The sequence below is a fragment of the Zeus faber genome (assembly GCF_960531495.2).
Source record: "Zeus faber genome assembly, chromosome: 18".
NCBI lineage: Eukaryota > Metazoa > Chordata > Actinopteri > Zeiformes > Zeidae > Zeus > Zeus faber.
In genome coordinates this window covers 10086664-10111154 of record NC_137210.1, presented here as the reverse complement: position 1 = coordinate 10111154, position 24491 = coordinate 10086664, and the positions used below count along the sequence as shown (strand labels likewise).

Genomic DNA, 24491 nt, shown 5'->3' with positions numbered 1-24491 from the left:
CGGACAATTCACACATAAAAACATAAAATATTATTATATATTATAAAATTTATGATTCTGCTTATTTATAATTCCCCATTGAAATGTTATCCCTGTGCAGTTTGTAAGATTCTATGTGTTTTATCCTGTTATTGTAATGCACAGACTGACGAAAACAAAAACAAAAAATAAAACAACTGCTCGACTTGAAGAATCTCGACTGACTGACAGGTTTGTGACTGACAATTGGACTCATCGACTTTCAGCGGGCAACCCAACCTATGTTGTATATTTGAGTTGTGTACTGTGGCAGTTTTGCCTACCACACGCCACCCAAGTGGCGTTTTCAGGGACCGCCGACACAAAGACGCAGACGACAGTGTTTCAGACGCGGTTTACTGTAGCGAGAGGGCTACATGGAATAAGACCAGGAGCAGATACACATGTGTCATGACAAGGGCTCCTCTCCTGAGTGTGTGTGGGGATGGGGGTTTTACCTGTTGCTCGTTAGACCAACCAACAAGCAACAGTTAGGCAGCCACTCTCATCCTGGGCCCCAATTACCTAGACCCAGGACAGGTTTGGCTGCTCAAACGACACCGTCCCCACACCACATGTACATTACATTATCCCAAATGTTTCCAACAATTTTCGAACCCAAGAAAAATCTGTCATTTTAATGTTGGTAACGGATCGTTTCGTGCGGTCGCCTGTCATGGCGTCTATGCCCTGTACCCCTTCTACCGCTGTAACCTCCGGGACAACACAGGGATGTGACGTCAGAGATCTCGAAGGAACCTTTTTATCAAAAGCTTTTTTCCTACTCTATTATTGTTTGTCTCTACTTCTACTCTACCAACTATTGTTTGATGGAGCAGGATTATTTATCGCTGTTTGCCGCGCGTTCTGTCTCGGAAACAGTCCCCGTAAAGCCCACGCGTGACAAATGAAGACTCCAACTCCCATGATCCCACGCCACTTCTGACGTCATCAGACTCCATCTTGTTTGTTATTATCTCGATTGAGAGACCCCTGGCGGCAGAAGTTACATATTGTACCTTTAATTAGGCGAGATGATTTTGTCGGAAAAACATAAACGAATCAACGCTCGTCGCCGAGCAGCGAGCAGGCCTGCTGGAAGTCTCCGTTGCACTGGATGAAGATGTCCTCCAGGAAGACGCGGCTGCAGAGAGGGAATCTGCTCGCCAGCCTCACCACGGCCCGCTCGTAGTGAAGCTCCGTCTCTGGGAAACACACACCGGGAAGTAATTTGTCTTCATCAATTGCCATTACTTCATTTTAGCTCTGTTGAAAGAACCAAACCCTGACCCAGAACATAATCTTTGTGATATTAACACTCCCTTCCACAGTGGATAAAACTAAACGAAAGTAAATGTTTGTTGTCTGTTTGAATCCATCTGCTCCCTGGCCCCGAGACCTGGTCTGACAGACACTGTCCGTCTGTCTCTCTCTGTCTCTCTCGATGTCTGTCTGTCGGCCTTGTCTGTCTCTCCCTCTCTGTGAACCGCTGGTGTTGCTGATCAATATCTGCAGCAGCCACAAGTATGAATTTGGCAGCGAATGCAGCGCTAGGGAGACCCGTTGTGACTGAAGGGCGTAATTGGCAACTACATGTCAACCCCCTCATTTATCATACTCTGCATGCCAGCCTCTCAGAGCTCGCTCCGGTTTTGACAGGGAAGAAAAGGCTTCTCCTGGCAAGTCGGTCTGGCAGCAAGCCGAGTGGCTGTCAGACCGGTGTGGGCTTGAACCGCCCTTCTCAGTGGCAGCCACGTGGACGCCAGATCAGGGGGATCATGCCCATTCAAGTTTGGGGGGGCACATGCCCCGCCAGATATTTGATATCTGCAATTTTTATAATTGTACTTTATTTTATTACTGTTATTTTTTATAATATAGTTATGATCATTTTATTTTACGAGTCAAACATATTGTTCTAATTATGTCATAGATCATACCTCAAAAAGCCACACACCACCTTTCTTTATGCTTTCCCTATACTTCTTCAGGAAGTTGCAGGATGAAATCGGTTGGCACGCAGGTATGCGACAGAGTTGCCAAGTCCACTTATAATGCGCAACTTGGGGCTTTAAAAGTAGTTCAAAACCACGTTTCACGTGTTCAAATATATAATCTACACAAAGGGAACGTTGTTCACCGTTAACGGTACGTGTTGTCGACTGCTTGGACCCGCGGTCAACCGTACTTCCCCGTGCGTAAAAGCCCAGTCAGATATGACAGCGAAGGACAGTAGAAAGTTTCTCCAGTATTTAATGGTAAATAAGAGAAATCCGGGATTGAGAAATTGATGAAACGTGCATTATGCATGCACATGCTCCTGCCCCGCCGCCCAGCGCTCCGAGTGACTCCCTCCCCCCGCCGAGATTTATTTGCGCAAAATTGGACTATTAGACACCGAGCGGTTGTCCTTTTTCCTGGTTCTCTGTAGCTCAAAACCATGTTATACGTGAACTGTTGCGTTCTCTAATACAAAGGGAACGTTGTTCACCGTGGAACGGTACGCGCCACCATTTTGCCGCGACGTGCCAGAAAAGACATGTATAACACCCCAGCGCTCTATTGCCCCCCTCCAGAATTTTGGATAGCATGACGCCCCCGTGTGCGATCGCGGCGGTTTGATTGTACCTATGTGCACCCGTGTGTGTGTTTATTGACTCCAACACAAATTGAGTAGAGGATCTTTTGACCTAACCTTCTACACACATAAACACACACGCTGCCTAGATGAGAATCAGCCGGAAACCAGTGTGACCTTGCCCTCAGCGCCACACACTGCCACCTACCTACGTTTTCTTTTTCGAGAGCACACTCAGCCTTTGATGTCCGGCAGACTAAACAGACAATCAAGGTCTTCTGAGAAAGGATGAGGTGAGCAACGGCAGTTTCCTATAAGTTCCCCTGTCCTATTTAGCTTTCGGTTTACCAGTGATGAGCCAGAATTTAAAAAAAAAGGGGGCCTGGGAAATGTAGAGCCGGAGGTATCGGCGCATAGGTCATATCAGCTCACCATCTTCCTCCATCTGTTGTGGTTGTGGTGTCAGGTGTGAGGCAGAGCTCTGAGGTCCAGGGTTTGGGGATTCCTGATCTCTGAAGTCTTCAAAGGCACAAGAGGGCCACGTAACCTCCTCGCTGCCGCCGCCTCCTCCTTTCCCTGCCCCGCTGCCTTGACCAACCAGTCTGTCAAGGAATGCTGAGTTCACCCTGTCAAAATGACATTGGTAAATTATTCTTCATCCCAGTCGTTCCAACTATTGTTTCTCATTGGAATGGTACATGGTCCAGCTATCAACATGTTGTGTAAATCTTGGGGGTACTGCACCTCCTGTGGTCCAGCTGGACTTCCCTCCTGCTCGCCACCTCTCTCTCATTCCGATTCCCCTGCAAGGTAAAGAGGTCAAGTACATGTGTGTAATTAATATGAAAGTAATTGAAAATTAAAAGCGTACAATGCTTGTTATTAGGGGACTACGGTAAATGTCCCCTAATAACGTGGACCGTTCCGATAAAGGCTTCTGAGGAAGCCGAAGGGTCGGGTCCCCGGCAGAGGTTTTACATCATCCCTGTGGTTGTGGATAGCTGAGCATTACTTTGAAACCCAAACACGTAACAGTGAGTTGGTGCTAAACCATAGAGAGTTGGCACGCTCCCTGATCTGTGACGTCCATTCAGCCTGTCTGTCTGTCTGTCTGTCTGTCTGGGGGGGGGGGCATGTCTGCGTGGTTCAAGATTCAAGATTCAAGATTCAAGAGGTTATTTGTCACAGACACATGCAATACACAACAGAGACCTCTCCATTGCTGTAAATGATGTTTTCACTCTTGCGGGTTCCCCTCTTGTCTCTCGCTCTCTTGTCTAACATCACTGACAGAGTCAAGGTTGGTTGACACTGTGTAATAAGTGGAAGTTAAGAAAAGGCTCACTATCCGCCATGTAACCTCTTCACCTTCCAACGGTGCAGAATTTGCAGACGCTACGGTATTCGATCGTTACATAACAAGGGCGGTCAATTAAAACAGAAACTATTTGGGGGTGGGGTGGAGGTACACCCCATCCGTAGGCTGGTGACGAGTGTAAGTCGCTGGATGGTGCGGAAAAGGGCGCGGCAAGGTTGGCCCCTTCGACGGGCAGGGCTTCCTGCATCCCTCCGCCTGATTGGACGGCGCACGGCTTGGCGGCGTGCCAGGTACTTTCACTAGCTCAGGTTATTCCACTCCGCTCTGTCTGTCTGAAGGCGCAGACTCCTCGCGGCCTCGCGTCTCCGAGTCAGCCCGTCTGTCTCGGTCTCTCACCCTGTCTCTGTCTGTGTCTCTGTCTGTGTCCGATTAGCGCAAAACTCCGGGAAGTCCCTTGAACTCGGCGCGCCTTCCTCCCTGGAAAACCACGATGGGGAGACGGACCGGAGAGAGACATATGGAGACGGGAAAGACAGACCGGGAGAAGGGGGAGTGGGAGAGGGGAGAAGCACAGAAAACGAGAGAGAGAGAGAGAGAGAGAGAGAGAGAGAGAGCGAACACATCAAAAAAGACAGGGCGTCGACAGCCGAGACAAGGGGGGAGCAGCGGCAAAGGAACAGCAGCAGTCCTTTTCCCTTTTCCTTTGTCTTATTTACACTTCGCTTCAACCATCCGTGTAGTGGCCGTACCGCTGTGAGATAATTGCCCAGAGTTCGGGCCCTCCTGACGGCTCAGGTTCAGTGCGTCCATCTCAGGGCAGCAGAGCTTTTATACCGGCTCAGCACCGCGGTCCCCTCCCCGAGCGCCGCGGCAAAGGGTATTTGTTCTGAAAACAGCCTTCAAACGGCGATCTATTGGTGTGAATAACCGCAGCAGACCTTCGGTCTCCGGACCCACAACCACAGACACGACCCACAAGACTGAACCGCTGAATACTGAATACTGAGCGAGCGAGCACATGTACTGGGTATGGGCAGAGGAACACACACACACACACACACACACACACACACACACACACACACGGCAAGGTGTGAAGAGAACAATCTAGAAGACTTCTTGCACGGCTGCATCAACACACCAGTGATTTTGGGGGTTGTTGCGGCACCAGGGAAGGGGTTGGAGTGTCACTGCTGGACGACATCGGAGCAGGGCCTCTCTGCTGCAGCTTCTGCAGGAAATTCTCCGTCGTCCTGCATTAGACACACACAATGTGATATCGTACTCACCAGGACACACGCATGCGCAGGCACGCACAAACGCGCATTCACACGCATCATGCGTGTCGCCGCGCGCGTGCACACACACACACACACACACACACACAGAAACCAACAAGTTTCCATAACAAATACCACAAACACAACAACGTCTACATAGCACACACAAAAACAGATATAAAAGTGAAGCCTAGAAGAGTATTTGTTTCCCCCGCAGACACTCTGCAGGCTGGCCTCGCTGACAGTGGTGGAGTCCCTCAGGGTTCGGCCCGGTTTGCCGTGTCCTTTTCTGACCGCAGAACCCCTGCCCTACCTCGCCCTGCTGTTCTTGCTCTCTAATCGTCTCATCTTTCTACATCTTTATCTTGAAAATATCGGCATTGCTCCCTTAACTTAATGTGCGAGCTTGTTGTCCCCCATGTGTTTTGTTTGGCTTGGCAGGAGGCCCCACGGCGCTACTCGACACGCACCTCTTCTGGTAGCGGTCTAATGGTCTAATAACCCGCTGAGGCTTGTGGTGATTCACGGAAAGTGATGCAAATCGTAGACGAGACAATATTGCATAAGGAAAAAAAAGCTCATGCAGACATAACAAATTAATAAAAAAAAAAAAATCCATAAAATACATATATGCAGTGAAATGTTGTGACATCTGGTGATTACGCACAATAATCTCTATAAACTGTAAAAATACTAAAAATACTAAAATGTGCGAGTCTATGGGAGCCCAGTCTGAGAAGATAATTTATTGTTGTATTTGATTTAATGTCTATACCATTGTTAGGGAGATAACAGTGAAACTATCAGAACACTCCCTATTGTGCATTCTCTGATGGTGCTAACTGTAAGTGAAATAACGGTGAACTTCAGCTGTTCATCATGTTGCTGGGAACCCCCTGTAACCACTTGAAGGACCCCTGGGAGACCCCGAACCCGGCGCTGAGAACCACTGCTCTATTAGTGGCGGTTAAATAATGCTGTCAGTCTTTTCCTCCCGTGGGGAGTGTAATATAAAGACAAAGTAGAAACACAAAAGCATAAAATGCAGCTAAAACTGGAGTGATATGCTTTCGCTTTCTTGTTTTTTTTAAAGTCTAGCTGCTGACTTTTGGATAGGTTGAAGACACACGCACGCACGCACGCACACGGACACACACACACGCGCACACACACACACCGCCGAGGTTCTCAAAAATGAATGTCAGGACAGGATTAGCGGCGGTTAGCTGCTCCATTTAATGAGGTCTAGCGTGGGTGACAGTGTCATCCGATGCTACAGCGATGACTTAGTGCAGGGGGAAAAGGGCGCGACACAACACCGCACCGCGCACAGTGACAGCGGAGAGCGCCGGCTGAACCCGATCCGGGGCCTGACCTGAGCTGCTCCGGTTTGAGCTGCTGGCTCCTCCTCAGGTCCTGCTGCCGCCTGCTCTCCTCCAGGTGCTCGGACTGCAATGCATCATGCGTGTGGCCGCCCGCGCAGGCACGCAAACACAGACACAGACACACACACGCACGCACGCAAACACACGCACGCACGCACACACACACACACACACACACACACACACACACACACACACACACACACACACACACACACACACACACACACACACACACACACACACACACACGCACACAGCTCTGTAACGCTTAAGACAATGAGTTGCAATGGTTGCCACAGAGTAAATGTGGAAATGGTGTATTTATAATGTGCTGATATGTAATATTAGGTGAGGTCGTGTCATTTACATACTTTCGGGGACACTAAATTGTCTCTAGATGTCAATGGTGTGTATGTGTGTGGTCCTATGATGCACTGGTATCAAATTGTATCAAGCCGTCTCCCTGACTCTTTCAACCAGAGGGTTATAACTGTTATCGGCTCAAGCCTTCCCTTGCAACCCTGAACTGGAACAAAGGAAATGGGATGGGTGTCTACAGGTCTCTGAAACATGAGAAAATGTGTGTCACTCAGGTCGCAGACAGCTGAAATGTGCAGACCTCGGCCTCTTTCCTAAAGGTTGACTTTGTGAAAGGATGTCTGAAGATAACAAAGGAGTATTTCAAACTTCGAACCCACGTCCTTCAAGTTACATATCAAACAGATCCCAGATCCCTCTCACTCAACATCCACCTTTTTCCATCAAACATCGCTGCTCCGGTGCCGAGTAGGGCCAACGTGATACACCTCCAATTGAATTCAGTTTTTCTAAATGAATTGTCTGGAGCGGTTTCTTGGCAGCGGCTAAGGTACGGGCCCGGGGGTCACAGAGGGTGGTCAAGTTGGCGAATAGCAATTTAATATGATGGTCTCCGCCCGCGTATTAGCCGACCCTATATCCTGGCTTTACCAGAAACCAAAGTGGGGCAGGATAGACTCCGGATCCAGAGGGATGTCTCGGCCAGACCCCGTTGGATCATGTCGGCAGGCAAAGAGGAGGCTTTTAGCGGGGCCGCTGCCTTGCCAGTGTTGATGGAGATTTCCCATGGCTTAGGAGAGAGGCTGTGGCGCAACTCCTCCACGGTCTGTGGACTACTGCCTCGGCCGTCGGTATTAATCACCCTTCCCCATAACAATCCATTTTACCACTATTAGGCCAAGTGGGAAGCCAGACGTGGAGCGAAGAATGTCTGAAAAACTGAACTGGGCAGCTGCACGCGGTGACTCAAAACCCCAGAGAACATTAATCAGGTAGATCTCATGGTGTTGACGCTGGGTGTGGAAAAGCATCAGCTACAGCCCACAGGGGCACGGAGGAGCAAGGGAGGGTCGCTTGGCTCTACTGACATCTAGAGGCTGCAGGGGACACAGTTACAACCTAACATGGGGGTTCCCAATCTGGGGTCCGTGGCCCCGAGGGCCCCCACTGAGAATTGCAGGGGGTCCGCAATTTTTATTATAATTATTTGTAAATTTTATTAATGTATGTATTTTTTATTTTTTTTTTTCAATTGTTTTCCGTGTTTTGATGTAGCATTTCATATAAACAGGTTTGCTTGTCTTAGCAATTGGCTCAGTGGAGAGATAGGGAGAACGATGGAGGAGCAGCTTGTTTATGGTGGAAATGCCATTAAATACATTTTAATAAAGATTATTTCGTACTTCTGTTCTCAATAACCAAATCATAGTATAGCTGTCACTCAAAAGCAATGCTGTTTGAATAGAAAAATCTTTCTTTCAAATTTTAGTACATTGGAAAAGTACAATTAATCACTCTAATATCATGGGATTCACCTGGATTTATTATTTTAATCGTTTGACAGCCCAAGTTAATATATAAATTCACATCTAAAAAAATGCAAAAAGATAATTAATATGCCATTTTTATTTTTGGAAATATCCAGGCAGAGGTAAGCTCTTTGTCCATTTTCCTATGCAAATTATTAAGTCATTCCCATTGACCTGCAGTGATACCTTTTGGTAAACTATGAAGTGAAAACAGCCATAAGTCCCTAAATCACTAAGTCCACCCCTGGGGTTTAGTTGCTTAGTTCCCTGCCTCACCTTCTCCCTCTGTTTAGCTTTCATCTTCTGCAGTTCATCCTCTTCTTCCTGTCTCCTCATTCTATCCAGCTCTTCTTGTTGTATCTGGGATCAAAAGAAGAACGTTAAAATGAGTTTCAATGTGAGTTAAAGGAGAAGAGGCAGAGTCAATCCGTACAATTATATAAGTGGAGCACCTTTTTCTGCAGTTTGGACCGACGCAAGTTGATGAGCTGCCTCTCCCTGGCCTCAGCCAAGGACGCATTACCGCCTTGAAACAAACCACACGCCCAAAACTGTGTCAATTTGGACATTTACGATACAATCATTGAATGACGTATTTATTCTTCTTTTATGATATGCTGTTTAAATGGCTTCACCTAGCTTCTCTGGGGTCAGGTTTACAGGGGCGGCTCTGTGGGACTCCTTCCATTTCTGAAGGTCCTCCTCTTCCTTCTGAGCCACTGCAGCATCAGAAAAACATGATGTTATTTGTTAGGGAAAAATCACATCTTAGCACGAATGGATGAACGGATGAATGGATGGATGGATGAATGGATGGGTGGATGGATGGATGGATGGATGGAGGGCAGAAGAAACAACCTACTCGTTTTCAGCCTGTTCCATCGAGTTTCATTTGGTGCGATCCGGGTGAATCCAGTGGAGCTTGGAGGGAAAGGAGTTCCCGTCAGGATGAGACTGTTAGTATTTAAGGTTTTCCACAAGTCAAGGGATAGCTTGTCTTAAAAAGTATTTAAGTGTTTGACCGCATGCTCCAAAAAGCCATGTAACCTGGATATACCCATGTCACAGTTTGAAAAGACACATGCACATCCTCAGGGCCGTTTTTTGCTATGCTGTATGTGGACTATGTGGTTGCATAGGGCCCCCCAAAGCCATCATGGGGCCCCAAAGCTGCCATTTTAGCCTTTTAACCTTTATTTTATATTATTTTATTAATTTTATTTACTCTTATTAAAATGACCGGCCTCTCTTGGGAGCCAAGTTTCCTCTTATTCTGTACAATGGCCTAATTTATTTTATGTTCATTCTGTGTAACGGACAAATTTATTTTATTTATTGTTTTTTTCTTTTGGCCTTTTTCTGCCTTTTTGCAAAATATCTCAAACAGTTATGCACAGGTTTGCACAAATTGATTTGATTGAATGGAAACGATTGAATTAAATTTTTGAATCCGAAAGTGATGACTCTTGGCACAGTCACGTTGATGATGTCATCTATTCACACTATGTGTGTGTGTGTGTGTGTGTGTGCGTGCGTGCGTGCGTGCGTGCGTGCGGGCGTGCGTGTGTGTGTGTAACCAGCGGGAGGATATTGAGTGCTTTCTCGTTGAAAAAAAAGAGAGGTAGCGAGGACCTAGACTGACAGGGTGTTCATCCAATCAGGACAACGCCCAGTGTGCGCCAACATACCGGGTGACGTTACACTGACACTTGTAATGTGAACATTGACAGTGTTGAACATTTTAATATTTCATATCCGATATGAGGGCTGTGCGATATGACGATAGATATCGTACGACGATAGAACATTTTCATTGTCTATTTATATATTTGGATATTTTTGTTATACCGACGCAGAACAATGCAGAACTGCTTTACGGCAATATGTGACATCATTTGGAGTCACTGGGCTTTACGTTCTCTGCACATGGGAGTGAGTGTAAACAAACATGGAGGGGCGTGGCGCTTCGCGGACCAATCGCGGCGCACGGAGCTCAACACAGAAGAGGCAAAAAAACACCTTCCCTTGTTTACAACTTACGACTTTCTAAACACCATCTTGTGTTTGAGAAGGAAATCTCAAATTGCACGATGGATTGATTAGCACAACATTCAAGCCGCGACAACATAAGGTGCGGGGGGACTACCACGCCCAACCAAAGCACGTTTTGTTTGCTGATCGCGTTTTGAGTTCAAGGTTTCAGGGAATGGAAGTCGACACAAACAAGTCATTCGAGTCACCGTGTCTCAAGTCAAGTCCCGAGTCTTTAACTTCCAAGTCAAGTTGAAAGTCAACAAACTCGAGTCCGCCTCTCTGGTTTGGAACCCCCCACACCATAGCTTCCCGAAATTGGGGCCCCCAAACAGCATTTTGCCTAGGGCCCCCAAAAAGCTAGAAATGGCCCCGCATGTCATTTAATAGGGGATGTGACGTTTGACGGTTGCTATGGACTCTGGTCGGCATTTTTGGAGGATCGCTTCCGTTCAATTGCATAGAGAAATAGCCCAAATATACGGAATGCACAACAATGGAGGAAGGGAAGGAGAAGAAGTAGGGCGGAGGTTTCGCACAAAGATGGCTGCAAGACAGTTTTTCACCCTACAAGACACAACAATACAAACCTTACTGGTCGTATCATATTATACATCAATATTCAGACCAAGCAATGAACACCTTCGCATGGTGATTTATTTTATTTGGATTTATTTATCTTTACATTTTTATTTTAAAAATGACTTAAAGTATTTGTATGATTTCATTCATTTTTTAAATTTTTATAAAAAAAAATGAAATGATTTAAAAAATTACGATTGGAAAAAAATGACTTAAAAAAAAAAAAAAAAAGCCTTTGTATGATGATTTATTTCATCTTTACATTTTTATGTAAAAAAAAACAAAAAACGACTTTTAAAAAAAGCCTCCGGATGATGATGACGATTCAAGGACCGCGCAGGCCAACACCGCGCATGCGCAACGTTGAAAGTTTCACTTCCCGCGAAACGAAAGCGAAAACGTCACCAACGTCAACAACAACAACAGCGTCGTACGAGAATTTACTAAAATCCTTCGAAAACTATCTTAGTCAATTATTTTTGCCCGTCGCTTTTGATTGGTTCTATAATCAACAACGAATAAGGAATAATGAACAGTTAATAATATAACTGTGTGGCGAGTGCGGCGCATTCCCTTCAGGTAACGGAAGGATGACATCGGTTCCGCTCACCCCGGAGCTTCAGGTCCGTTCGGATCCGGACGATGGGCTCCGGGGCCGGTTGGGTTCCCCGTCGCGTTCGGGCGGGCGCCGGCGTCTTGGTGCTCTTGACCTGGGTCCATTTTCCGAGATTACGCGACGCCCATCCAGTGGGGCATGTGAGGAAAGACGAACCGACAAGGGAGGAAAGCTGCCTCGTTCCCCGGGGTGAGGATGGGGTTTGAGCGGAATGAGCCGCGGCGCAATATCAGCTTATACGACTGAATGGCGCCATCGAGTGGACGTGCGACGCAACATGCGCAAAGAGCTTTCAGGCAATGAAAATAACGATAAAGATACGTTATTAATCCTCTGTCGAACAGACGCTTCATTTCATGATCATTTTATGATAACGTGGACTCAGTATTATCTAATAGGGTCTTGTAATCCGATTGCAACATTTGACATCATGGAATGAAATAGTAAACTTTGCATAGATTTGTTATGTGTGGATTACAGTACATTTCGGAAATGATTTTCCAGGACATTTTTCAGCACCCATACGTGTATCCATATTATTTTTTCTAACTTATTGCGGCAGATTAGAGCTCTTCTCTGGCTGACTGGGTGCCTTTTGTCAGTTTGGTTGGACTCTTATGACGGGACACATGACACGGTCCGCTTCCTGACCTGAGAAATTTGCAGAATAGTTTGCTGGCCAACCTCAACCTGGGAAGAAGTCTAATCTGCCAAACATTCCATTCAAACTAGTCACAGGGTTCCCAAGGAAAGTTTCAAATTGTATAAACGTTCTGTCTCTCCTGAATTATGCTTTAATCAAGATTTCGGGCCACACAAATAATGGGAGTTTGGTGCCACGTACTTGCCGTTATGCGCGTTGTCTACGCTTCAGTTCGTTCACTCACAACCGGCATTGTTACATCGTAACGCTGTGACATCACAAATTGCCCGCAACTTTGTGACATCCTAATCGGCCATTCGGACTAACGCTACAATTGGGGAAGGCATTGAGAATGCAGAATCTGTACGTTTATTTGTTTGGGCACACATTGTAAGAGTTCCAAAAACGTATTAACAAGTTATTTACATTTGCATCGGGATTGATTGTTAATCTGCAAACCTTTGTGCTGTTCCACGACCGTTAATAACACCTGAAGTCAGCACCTGTCTTGGGTACTTTTTGGCTTCCGCATATGCATCGTGGGAGCAGAAGAATAAGTAAAGACGATATTGAAGAAATATTAATTCAAAATTGACATGGTTTCCGAGGACATTTTTGGCAATTTTGTCATAGTGAGCGGAAAAACTACCAAAAGTCTGGGAAGCGTGGGAACCGGTATAACAGAACACATCGCCAAATTTCTTCCGATACTTATTTATTAATCTCATTACCACACAAAGCTAACAAGCATATTTCCAGAACAAAGAGATGAGATAAACAACGACTGTTTGGGTGAGGATACAGGTTTGACAGGGTGTGAATCACTGATGTCCTAGATATTAATACACAAACACAAAGGACATTGTAAAAATAAGACACATCGACCTCCTTCTCCCAATGCCAGGATACAACTCTTAAACGTCTAGTGTTGTTTTCACAATAAAATAGCGTTCCGTAGAATGCCACAGGTAACATTGTGTTGTGTACTTCAAAATATATTAATTTGTAATGTTTAATTCCCGAGGCGGAAGTTCTAGGGTCGGAACTCAAAAATAAAACAAATAAATTGAAAAAAAAAAACCGCCTTTTCTGTATCTTCAGTCATCTAGATTTGGTATCTAGTGCAACTAATGAACGAAATCAGCTTCCATGGCGTGAGGGTGGAAAACCAAAACATGGCAGGATTTCTACGCCCTGAACCTGGAATGAGCCACCGCTGGTTCACGCTGTAATGCTGACGTGATGTGGCATTAGCTGCTACAGCGCAACGTCGCCGCTCCAGTGTCTGGCGCAATATTGGAATGTCCTAACGGTCTTTCGTCGAGTCCGTAACCCCGAACAGAAGCGTTAGGAAGGGGAAGGAGGGGAGGGGAAAGGACAGAATCAATGAATGGCTTTGGCACAAAAACAAATAAGGCAACAGGGGCCCAAGACATGCCCCATCCTAGATCGTCGACCAATTGTGCCACCGTTGGCGGGCGCTTCAGGGCCCGTCACCACGGCAGAGTAAGCAGTCGACAAGCCAGCGTTACAGGAGAAGGAATGTGTTTTTAAGTTTGCGTGGCTCTTGTTGGAAATAATATGGCGCCTCTGGTTGGAAATGTCCTTTTGTGACCAGTCGCGCACATGTTGTTCCTGTACTTTTCCGCTTGCGTACATGTTGTTCATGTTGAACCTCGAAGGTAATTATTAGACTTGAATTGATCAACAGAGGTTGAGTAATTGATCGAAACAGGTTGTAATGATTGTCATACTTGAATTAATCAACAGAAGTTTAGTAATTGATTAAAACAGGGTTAAGAAAGGTTTTCTCCAACAACTGAACAACTTGGTGATCCTCGAGGCCATGATTTTCCTCCAACAAATGAGATCTCGCCGTGATTGAACAACTAAGAAGGATCGAGGATATTCATTTCTCCAACACTCTCTGTATGTTAGTGTTGAGGGACACATGGGGGGGTGGAGGTGGAATGTCAAGCCTCTGTTTCCCTCCACCTTTAAAGGCACCCTTTATTCAGCCAGTCACCCCAGGAGTAGGAATGACTGAGTTCCAGGTCAAAGATCTCGTTGGAGTCCTGGCCACACGGGCCGGTGTTCTAGTGCAGCCTGGGGGGGGGATGGAGCTCTAGCGCCACAGTGTGTTTAGTGCATGAGTTTGTGTGTGTGTGTGTGTTTGTTTGTGTGCCTAGTGATGTCTGGTTGACTGGGCTGCCAGGCAGAGATCACAGCTTGGGCTGGTTCGCCAGCTTCATCTTCATCCTCAGGTTCTCTGCCAGCTTGTCCAGGAACTCGAAGGTGTTCAGGTAGTCTGCGCGCGTCACCCTGGAAACAGGAGGAAGGGAATTAAGGCACTTCATTATAAAGACTTTCTGTACAGACAAAATTACAAGCAATTACATAGTTATATTATTATTCAGATATTGTATCTAGTGAAATTCATTTCCCCCCTATCCTATACCCTATTGGTTTATTCCAAATATAATTAAAATTAATTATATAATTATAATAAAATAACAAAAAATATATATAATAAATTATAATAAAAAAAAGTACAATACAATATTATTAATTAAAATTGATTATATGCTGCCATATGATTATTTATATGCTATAAAGTGTGCCTGAGTGCACTGGACTGAGAAGGTTCATAATGAGTTTGATACCCCCGACTTCATGAAACACTGGTTCTCTAAGTGTCTTGTGTTGAGACTGACTTGGGCAGGCCTTTGATGCAGATGGCCAGGTCCTTGGTCATGAAGCCCGCCTCGATGGTCTCCACGCAGACGGCTTCCAGAGCCTCGGCGAACACGCGCAGCTCGGCGTTGCTGTCCAGCTTCGCCCGGTGGAGCAGCCCCCGCGTCCAGGCAAAGATGGAGGCTGCCGCAGAACACACAACGCACACGCTTGACTCATTTATCACCGGTAATATGATCACGTGCTGGTGTAATGCGGTCCTACATGATGCAGTGTTAAATTTAGAACATTAACAGCCCTGGGCCAAATATTTACCCAATTATTAACCCGCAACAGACACAGAGACACAAATACATTTTAAGATAAAGGGTATTTTAATAACAGTTCAGATTTAAATCATTAAATATTCATATACTGTACACTATATTATTATAAATAATAATAATAATAATAATAATAATGAAATACACTTAATAATCCAATCCTACTGTTAAAACAATAGTAATGAGTGTGGCTTTGGACAGTTTTGACCGTAATTTCAAGCAGTATTTCAATACTGTAGTGCTTGAATTGTCCTTGCCAAGTTTGTTTTTCAAATATATCAAATATTTTATATCAAATATCAAATCATCTATGTAATTCAGAAATATGATTTTTTTTTGGTAAAAAAAACCCAGACAAAAACAAAACTGTATTCCTGTATTAACGGCATTAACTCAATCTCATATCCTCCACCTAACGTCAGTAAGGACCCCCACCAAAAACATGCACACATCATAGTCTGACCAGCGATGGACACTCGTCACCAGGTCCCCGGGCTGGTCGACGAATGCTGCCCACTGCTCCTGGCTGCCCCCCCGGAGGAAGGACAAGCCAGGATGGGAGAAATGCAGAGGCCTCATTTCACCGGTCACCATCCAAAGCATGTGCATGTGTTGTAGTGTGGTGTGTTGCGTGATAATTAAAGATTCTTCTTCTAGGAACTGTATATACAGGTGGTTCTCAGCCGTCTTACCGATGGGGTTGGTGGAGGTCTCCTTGCCCTGCTGGTGCTGCCGGTAGTGGCGTGTGACCGTGCCGTGGGCGGCCTCCGACTCCACAGTCTTCCCGTCCGGGCACAGCAGCACGCTAGTCATCATGCCCAGCGAGCCGTAACCTAAAAACACAGCCACAGTTTAGGTGTCCAGCCCTTCTCCAACAGTTATTTCAATAACGCTTCTTCCATCGGCTGCACCTTACCTTGGGCCACAGAGTCGGACTGCACGTCTCCGTCATAGTTCTTACACGCCCAGATGAAGCCGCCCTCGGATTTCATGGCCTGGGCCACCATGTCGTCAATCAGACGGTGCTCGTACCAGATTCCCTTTGCTTCAAACTGGGCACGGTACTCCCTGAGAGAGGGAGAGACAGACAGTGAACAGTGGGATATCCAAGATGGTCTGTGTGTGTGGTTACTTTCACTCTCAGTTGCACCATCCACAAGAGTACTATTTTGTGCGGCGTGCGGACAGTGGTGTGTGTGCTTTGGGGGTCCTACTTCTCATAGATCCCCTGGAAGATGTCCTTGAAGCGTCCATCGTACTTCTTCAGGATGGTGTTCTTGGTGCTGAGGTAGAGTGGCCAGCCTTTAGTTAGGCCCATCTGGAAGGAGCTGTGCGCAAAGTCCTTGATGGACTTGTCTGTGTTGTACATACCCATGGCCACACCACCCGTATCTACACACACACACACACACACACACACACACACACACACACACACACACACACACACACACACACACACACACACACACACACACACACACACACACACACACACACACACACACACAATTATAGATATCCAGTTGCATCCATTCGGGGCGGTGTAAAAAGATCCCTGGAGCAGATTGTCATTACTGGACCTTTTGAATTAAAAAAAATTTTTTTTTTGAAGAAAATCAGAAAATTGGATCATAAATGCGGACTGATAAATAGAGCAGGAGAGATGAAAGAAGACGGGCCATATCCAATTGTTGATTTCACAATCTAAACACACGGGACTAATGCGCTTATAAAACCGCTGCTGCGCGAGCCGTGCCAACAGGCCTATAAATGGCCGACGTCCACGCTGTGGTCAGCAGTTGCAGAACGATAACATGTGCAACAGGATATTTCATTTCCAATTTGCTACACCAGTGTATCATCTGTTTCCTCCACCTGATGTAACAGTGGAGTTGCTGTGTTCTCACCTTTAAACTCGTGGATGACATACTTCACTGGCTCTCCGTTTTCAGGTATGTAGGTCATCTCTACTTTCCCTGGCCCAGGCACCACAAAGTCTGTGGCCTTGTACTGTGGAAAAGAGATTTAGAGATAGTTAAACAGAATGTGAATTGACGAGTTGAGTCAAACAACCCGTCTACCTGACGTTTTATCATCCGATGTTCAATGTCAATAAATATCCCTTCTGCAATAGGTAGACAAAAATAATAAGATAAAAAGACTTCCAGACTGTAACAACAGATTTAAATAAACTTCACTATAGGGTGAGACAACTATGTGTTTTGTTTATGTTATCTTCTCAGAAATGCGATTTAAGACCAATGAGACCTGCCATTTAGACAACAAGACGCTAGTTTGTACAAGGGGGGTCACATGAAGTGCCGAAAACATAACCATTGATCATCAGGACGGTGATCTAATACATTTGGGGGAAGGGCATATAAAATGGAAATAGAAATGGCATTGAGCAATGTAAGATTTGAAATGCACAACGGGTCGACAAATGGCAGTTGACCTGGTTAACCAACCCTTGAGTTGAGCACTGTTGCCTTGGGCCCAGTGCCACGGGCCAGTCTAACGTTTGGTACAATGACATTGTCTTTTTCCTGTGCAGGCCTTGGATGCACCAAACATGTCATGGTCCGAAGGGCAGTTTATGAAATGTAATGAGTGACTGAGTCAATGACAACAGCATTATCTCAGAACTGATAGAGGAGCATGTGCTCAGAAATGACAGCCAATCACGAGCCAGTTTGCTATATTTCAGTGCACGAGCAAACCCTTGCCCTGTCCATGAGTTCTTGTGACTCTTGTGGTTTTTGGAATAATGTTTGCATGATTCCGGAGCAGGGGCAGCTATCTAAAAGTTCATATTTTATACCCTGCAAATGAAGTTGGCCCACCACCCACCAACAGGTAAAGCGATATCCCACCTGGTCTCCGTGGGCGTGACGGCCGATGATGATGGGCTTGACCCAGCCGGGCACCAGGCGGGGAATGTTCTTGCAGATGATGGCCTCCCTGAACACCGTGCCGCCCAGGATGTTGCGGATGGTCCCGTTGGGCGAGCGCCACATCTGCTTCAGCTTGAACTCCTCCACGCGATTCTCATCTGGCGTGATGGTGGCGCACTTGATGCCCACGTTGTAGCGCTGCACAGCCTCCGCTGCCTCCACCGTCACCTTGTCGTCGGTGGCGTCGCGGTTCTCCATGCCCAGGTCATAGCTGTGGGGAGAGACAGACGGAAGAGAGTTGTAAAAGATGGCACACAAAAAAGTAAGAAGGTGTAAAACTGAATTACCTCTGATATGCTGGAAATGTATTCAGTACAGTACACCGTGCGTAACGGGGACTCCCCCCCGTTACGCACGGTGCTTTATTTGCTTAAGGAAACATTTGATAAGGAAATAGAACACGATAAAATAGATGTACAATAAAACACATTGTCTCTTGGAACAAGGCACCAGGACGTGGAAATCGCGGGGGGTGGGCGCAAATTGGCGGAGAGGGAGATGAGGGAGCAACACACACTCAAGGTGTGGCCGCAAATAATAGCGATATGCTTTAGACGTTATCGCCAACGTTCTAGGTAGGTCACACACACGCACGCACGCGCGCGCTCTACAATAAACTTGTGTCTGCAACCCCATCATCTGTGTCTCTGTGCCAGAGGGCCCTGAAAACGCCACAGGAGTGGCGTGTGGCAGGCGAAACTGCCACACTGGCACCTGAACAGGGACTCTCCGGCACGGATAAGAGACACAGAAGGGCCACCTGAAGACACAGGCGGCCCCAGCACCAACTCTCTCCCGACTGGCAGCAGCAAACCCAGGGGGTCCAGCTGAGGACTTGGGGAGAAGCAGCAACAGCAACAACCACGGGTAACTGCTCCGTCCAGCAGCCACCGCCGGCACCATCGAACAGCCCAGTACCAGGCCATCCCTTCAAGCAGCCCCCACAACAGCCAAGCCCAGCTACACCTCCACCAGCCAGCACAGCAGACCGAGGCCTGGGGGAGGGTCGCCAGTGGACAGTGCTGTTCCGGGGAATCAGGTCCCTGGGAAGGGGACCAGTTCTTTTTTGTTGGTTTGAGGTATGAGAACCCTGTTTCAGAGTCCAGTGTTTCATTATTGTAAGTTATTGGAACCCTGTGTCAGATTCTGTAGTTCTGGGTATAGTAATTGGATACTTTTGGTAATTGGTTTTTGGATATAGTGGCCTTGGTTTGGTGGCGGGGTATGTAGTGTGGGGATGGTGTGGTTTGAGCAGCCACACCTGTCCTGGGTCTAGGTAATTGGGGCCCAGGATCAGTGTGACTGAATACCTGTTGCTGGTTGATTGGTGTCTGTGCCGGAGGGCCCTGAAAACCCCACTCGGGTCGCGTGTGGTAGGCGAAACTGCGCCAATGAGTTAGGGGAGAAGAACACTGAAATATATGGCAGAATCGAAGAAATAAAACACAAGGGGTTGGGGAACAATTTTCACACCCAAAAGCTGAGGCACAAAGGCACATAAACAACGGGACATTGTTCCAGAAGAAGTAATGATTAGAGACACACTTCACTACACTCCAACCCTCAACCGCCAGTGACAAATAGTGAAGCAATGTCATTTTTCATCATGATACTTTTCCTCTCGTTCTTCTGTTACACATAAAATGGTTATACACAGCACAATGTCTCACACTGGACGAAGGACATGAATGGATTTATTAAGGGTTGTGGAGTGGCTATCATCTAGTTCATCCAGAGCACATGAGACACCACAGTCGTCCCTGGAAGCCTCCCCTCCTTCCTCAATGTGAACAGTACTCCTCTTTCACTTCCTCCTTTTAGTTTTGGAAATGGAAAAAAGAACCAATTGTATCTCTGCTGGCCTACAGCCAAGATCACTACTGAATAGCTCACATGTCCCAGAACACCACCAGCAAAATACTCAATAAGAACTTGGCGGTGAAAGAAGCATGAACTCTACAGTGAGAGCCGGTGGGAGTGGCTTTGTAAGATGAAGAAGAAATTGTGAAATCAACCTCAAACAAAGTGTGACACAATGTAATTTCTTGACAGTACCCGTATTTCCTCAAATAGTGACAGGGGGCCTCTATTTAACTCACTTCCCCTGAGACACATAACATATAGTGGACCAGAGATCGCTCCCTCTCCATTACAAAATCAACTGCACTGATCCAAGGTGGAACGTCTCTTATTAGTTGGGTTTAAAATGTTTGTATCATACAAGCAGAAACGAATGAAAACAAATAGATCTGAAATAAACACACAGAAAAACCGGAACACGGGAACCCGCACAGGACACACCGTGGGCTCGGCACAGCCCTTGGAGAAAAAAAACAAAACAAACAAAAAAAACAAAACCACACTGACTCCGATTCAGCCTTGTTTACCGGTTTAGTCTGAGTTCCCATTTATATTTGAGGAAATACGGCATATATTCCTTGAGTTTTTAATTCACTCAAGGAACCTTGGAGCTTTGACAGCACCAGGAGCCAGCCATCTCATTCCGGGGCTCCCTGAATATCACCTGATGCACTCATTATTCTTGTTGAGTTATTCTTTCTAGGGAACCTCCAGGCACCCTGCAAGAACAGCTTCAACCTTTCACCCAGTTCCTGCATCATCGCCCGCCCCCCCACCCATAGCGAATACCACATCAGCCGCAACAACGGTAGCCAGACAATAGCTGTGCCAACAGAAGAAAATATACCCCGCTGGGGAATTGAACCAACACATCTTTATTCTAATAACAATTATTGATTATTCAGAACATTTTAACTGCGCTAAAAGGTTTCTCTTTTCATGCCTGTGTGAGAGAGACATTTAGATCCATAGCCAGTGGCCTTTCACCTCCTAGACAACTTAACCCATTCCTTAAACTGCCTGTACAAGATCAGTCATCTCCAACATATTCTGACTTTGTACTGAATTGTTATCTTTATTTATGTTCCATACATATGCAATTAACAATTTTAAACAAATTATACCTTTCGTAAAGTGATTGCTCATCGACCTGGTATTACTCTCAGCAAGCAGTGGTAATAAGTACCATAAACCATGTAACATACCATATTGCATCTGTGGTACTGAGTTACATTCCAGAGTAAACAGTCAACTGATCGTTAGTTGGATCTAGCTTAAATGACACCTCGAAAATAACACAAAATCACAAAACAATTATCTGGGCCAGATCTAGTCAGGATAATCAATTTTTCTATGATCTAACCACCAGTTAGATAACTGGGCGACTCGTCAATGTAACACTGTGATGGAAGTACCGCCTGGGATCCACCAGGCTCCATGGTGAACTCCCACGCGCTCCCAGGCACTTAAGTCTAGCAAGCTAAATTTGGTGTCTCTTTCTCTGGATACAGAAAGAGGGACAGGAGAAACAGGTCAAATCAGAAACAAGTTCGCTGGCACTTTATTGCACGCAGCTAGTTCTTCCCCCTTTAAAGCCTCACAACCGAGTTATAAATGTAACCATCCAAACAAGATAATCCAGCGGCCCGTTAAGGAGTCCTGAGCAGATAATGAGTGCATTCTGGGTGGAGGAACGCCTTTCCCTGCTTAACAATACACATTACCGTAATTCTTGACTATTTTGGAGATCTAACTTTTAATTTTACTGCCGCATGAGGGTTGCAAGCCCAAAAGTGATGGGTGGACAGTGCTGGTCCCCTGTGTGACTTGCTGCCATTACCTGTGCAGGTCCAGCTCCAGGTAAGGGAAGATGAGCTTCTCCTTGATGAGCTCCCAGATGACGCGGGTCATCTCATCTCCCTGCATCTCTACCACGGATCCTGCTACAATCTTGTGAGACATCTTGGAGCCTGCGGGCGGACACAGGGAGTTTAGAGCCGAAGGGGCAACTTGTGCAGGGAGTGAGATCGAGGTTTCAAGTTGCAAGAGGACAACAGATAAAGTAAATGAGCAAATGTTTGGGCCTGTTAATGAGCTGCCGTGCCATGGGCCAAACGAACGAATTAATGAACCAAAGTCATGACAGAAACTGTCAGATCAGCGAATGGAATCTTTCCCGCCCGACTGGTTTCTTCACCTACTCTCCTGAGCAGCAGTTCAGATTTGTCAGAGAACGACACGTTCACATCCCCACAGAATGGCATTTTTATTCTGAATTCTCTGCAGCCTGCCATTGAATTGGACACAAGAGCCACGCCCTGTTCACTTTAACAAGGGTTCATTCATGCTATTTCAACTTACTTTTCGTCTCTTTGTTGACTTGCACCGTTTCGCTGCTGCAACACCTGAATTTGCCCCCCCGGGGAGAAATAAATAAGGTATTATCTTTAATGAACGTTGAAGTTTTTCAATGCAATATGGATGAAGGAATATTTGTACTCACATTAAGTGTCGAACAAAATAGTATTTGTTCGATTCAAAATCTTAAATATTACACCTTACAAAATAAACAACAGACGGGCTTAAATCGCCTTATAAGGATTATACACACATTAGTCCATTCAGTCAATATGTGCTGTACTGACACTTAGCTCCTGGAAACCTTTATTCTAAATGACCTGTAACGTCGCGGATGTTGCACAACTCTGGGACGATGGTTGCTACTGGAGACGCTGAACTAGGACGGAATGAAAAAAACACCTTGGCAAAACGAGGAAATACCTATATAGGAAACGCCCGTCTTTTTTTCATTTATAGCCAGTTGAAGTGATCGGTAAGACATCTTTATTGAGCTGTAATGAGCTTTATTACGCTAACGGGAAAGGCCTGGAAAGGTGAACGTTTGAGTTTACAGGCCGGTCAGACGAGCTACACCCGGCGGCCCACTGTCGTCGGACAGCGGCGCCGGCACGAAGGGTTTTAAGCCGCTTTGCTACTTCCCGACACCGGTGACAATTCCGTTCTCCGACATGCGGCCCCCGTTCGTATCTTACCTTGACTATCTTACCGGCGCACACGGGGAGGAGGAGTCGGTAAAAGCGCGTCGTCGGGCCCAGGTGTCCCGTCTTGAAGAGGGAGCCGAGCAGAGGGGCGCGGCATCCGGCATTCCGCAAAGCCCTCGCTCAAGCCGGCGACAAAATCCCAACCAATCAGCGAAGAGACCCCAGCCCCGACGACCAATCAGATGAACTCACGCGGGCTGGGCGGTTTCCGTGGGCGGGCCTTGCGAAAGTTCTCAACGCCGATTGGTCCAAACGGTGTCGCGCGGTAGCGAGTTCATTTCTCGTGCACACTTATTCAAACGCACATTTCGTAGCCTCTCCGCGAGGCGCGGTGACGTCGCCTTGGAATACGGCGTGATGACGTCATGCTGGAAGGTCGGCACGTACGATCGTAACGACAACTGCCGCGATCCGGCAGCGCGCGCGCGCGCGCCGTCAGATCGTCGTCAAGGCGACGACAAGTGACGTTGCGCACATTTGACGCATTCCATCCGCGAGGCTCCGTGCCGCCGAAGTGGATATTTACTGCCGACGCTTGTCAAGTGTTTGACTTCATTTGTATTATATCGTGGAAAAGAATATTTAGCTCCAGTAAGTGCTGAATGTGTACATTGCGACCGCATTTCAGATCATTCTGTTTCAAATGAACCACCACTAGGATAGACTATACTCTACTACAATACTAGAATAACACTTTTCACGAATCACAAGCCGTGTTAGAAATGCAATATCGGCTTCTTATTAATATTCTTATAATCTAGTCCAGTTTTGACAGCTTTAAATACAGTAGTTCGACTATAGGTGTAGAACCATGCAAGCTCACTTCATCGTGCAAGTGGAAGCTCCCCTCAGCCTTACGTTTCCCTACCTCCACTAAATACACAACTTCTGTATACTTTGGGTTTTTTTTTTTTCAGGGTAACAGCAACTATGTTCAAGTCTAAGATGGAAATCAAGCTGAAAACCAAGCAAAGAGATGATTTAATACAACGCAAAGGTAATTGTGTGTTTGTACACATGTACGTACCGTCTGGTGGTGAGGATTCATTCATTAATTCAGCCCTTATTGGCGAGTGAGGACCTTCTAAAGTTTCTTAAATCAGAAGTAATCTCACTAGAACTATACTATAGAACTATACTATAGAACTATACTCTACTATACTGTACTTTATTATACTTTACTATACTATACTATAGAACTATACTATACTATACTATATTTTACTATACCATACTATATAAAACTATGCTATACAATACTATACTAAACTATACTATACTATTCTATCTACTA

The 24491-nt window shown here is 46.1% G+C and overlaps 2 protein-coding genes across 2 annotated transcripts in view; both read right to left on the bottom strand.

Annotated features, from left to right (window-relative positions):
• The window catches only part of epsti1 (epithelial stromal interaction 1), a 12609-nt gene extending 767 nt beyond the window's left edge, over positions 1-11842 (bottom strand). The window contains exons 1-10 of the mRNA XM_080018733.1: positions 11653-11842; positions 9292-9350; positions 9065-9148; positions 8882-8955; positions 8706-8789; positions 6570-6643; positions 5056-5167; positions 3341-3399; positions 3029-3222; positions 1-1223 (exon numbers count right to left, since the gene is read on the bottom strand). The exon at positions 1-1223 is cut by the window's left edge and continues 767 nt beyond it. Of these exons, the coding sequence (XP_079874859.1) occupies positions 1081-1223; positions 3029-3222; positions 3341-3399; positions 5056-5167; positions 6570-6643; positions 8706-8789; positions 8882-8955; positions 9065-9148; positions 9292-9350; positions 11653-11762 (993 nt within the window). The 5' untranslated portion in view covers positions 11763-11842 and the 3' untranslated portion in view covers positions 1-1080. The remainder of the gene's footprint in view (positions 1224-3028; positions 3223-3340; positions 3400-5055; positions 5168-6569; positions 6644-8705; positions 8790-8881; positions 8956-9064; positions 9149-9291; positions 9351-11652) is intronic.
• Positions 11843-13008: 1166 nt separating this feature from the next.
• idh1 (isocitrate dehydrogenase (NADP(+)) 1) lies at positions 13009-23271 on the bottom strand. The gene is made up of 10 exons (XM_080019639.1): positions 23189-23271; positions 22497-22540; positions 21976-22105; positions 18195-18486; positions 17229-17331; positions 16533-16710; positions 16235-16386; positions 16011-16151; positions 15016-15178; positions 13009-14623 (listed from the first exon to the last, which is right to left on the bottom strand). Exons 3-10 carry the CDS (start codon positions 22095-22097, stop codon positions 14524-14526), a joined length of 1251 nt encoding a protein of 416 aa, XP_079875765.1. The 5' UTR covers positions 22098-22105; positions 22497-22540; positions 23189-23271; the 3' UTR covers positions 13009-14523.
• Between the last annotated feature and the right edge of the window lie 1220 nt (positions 23272-24491).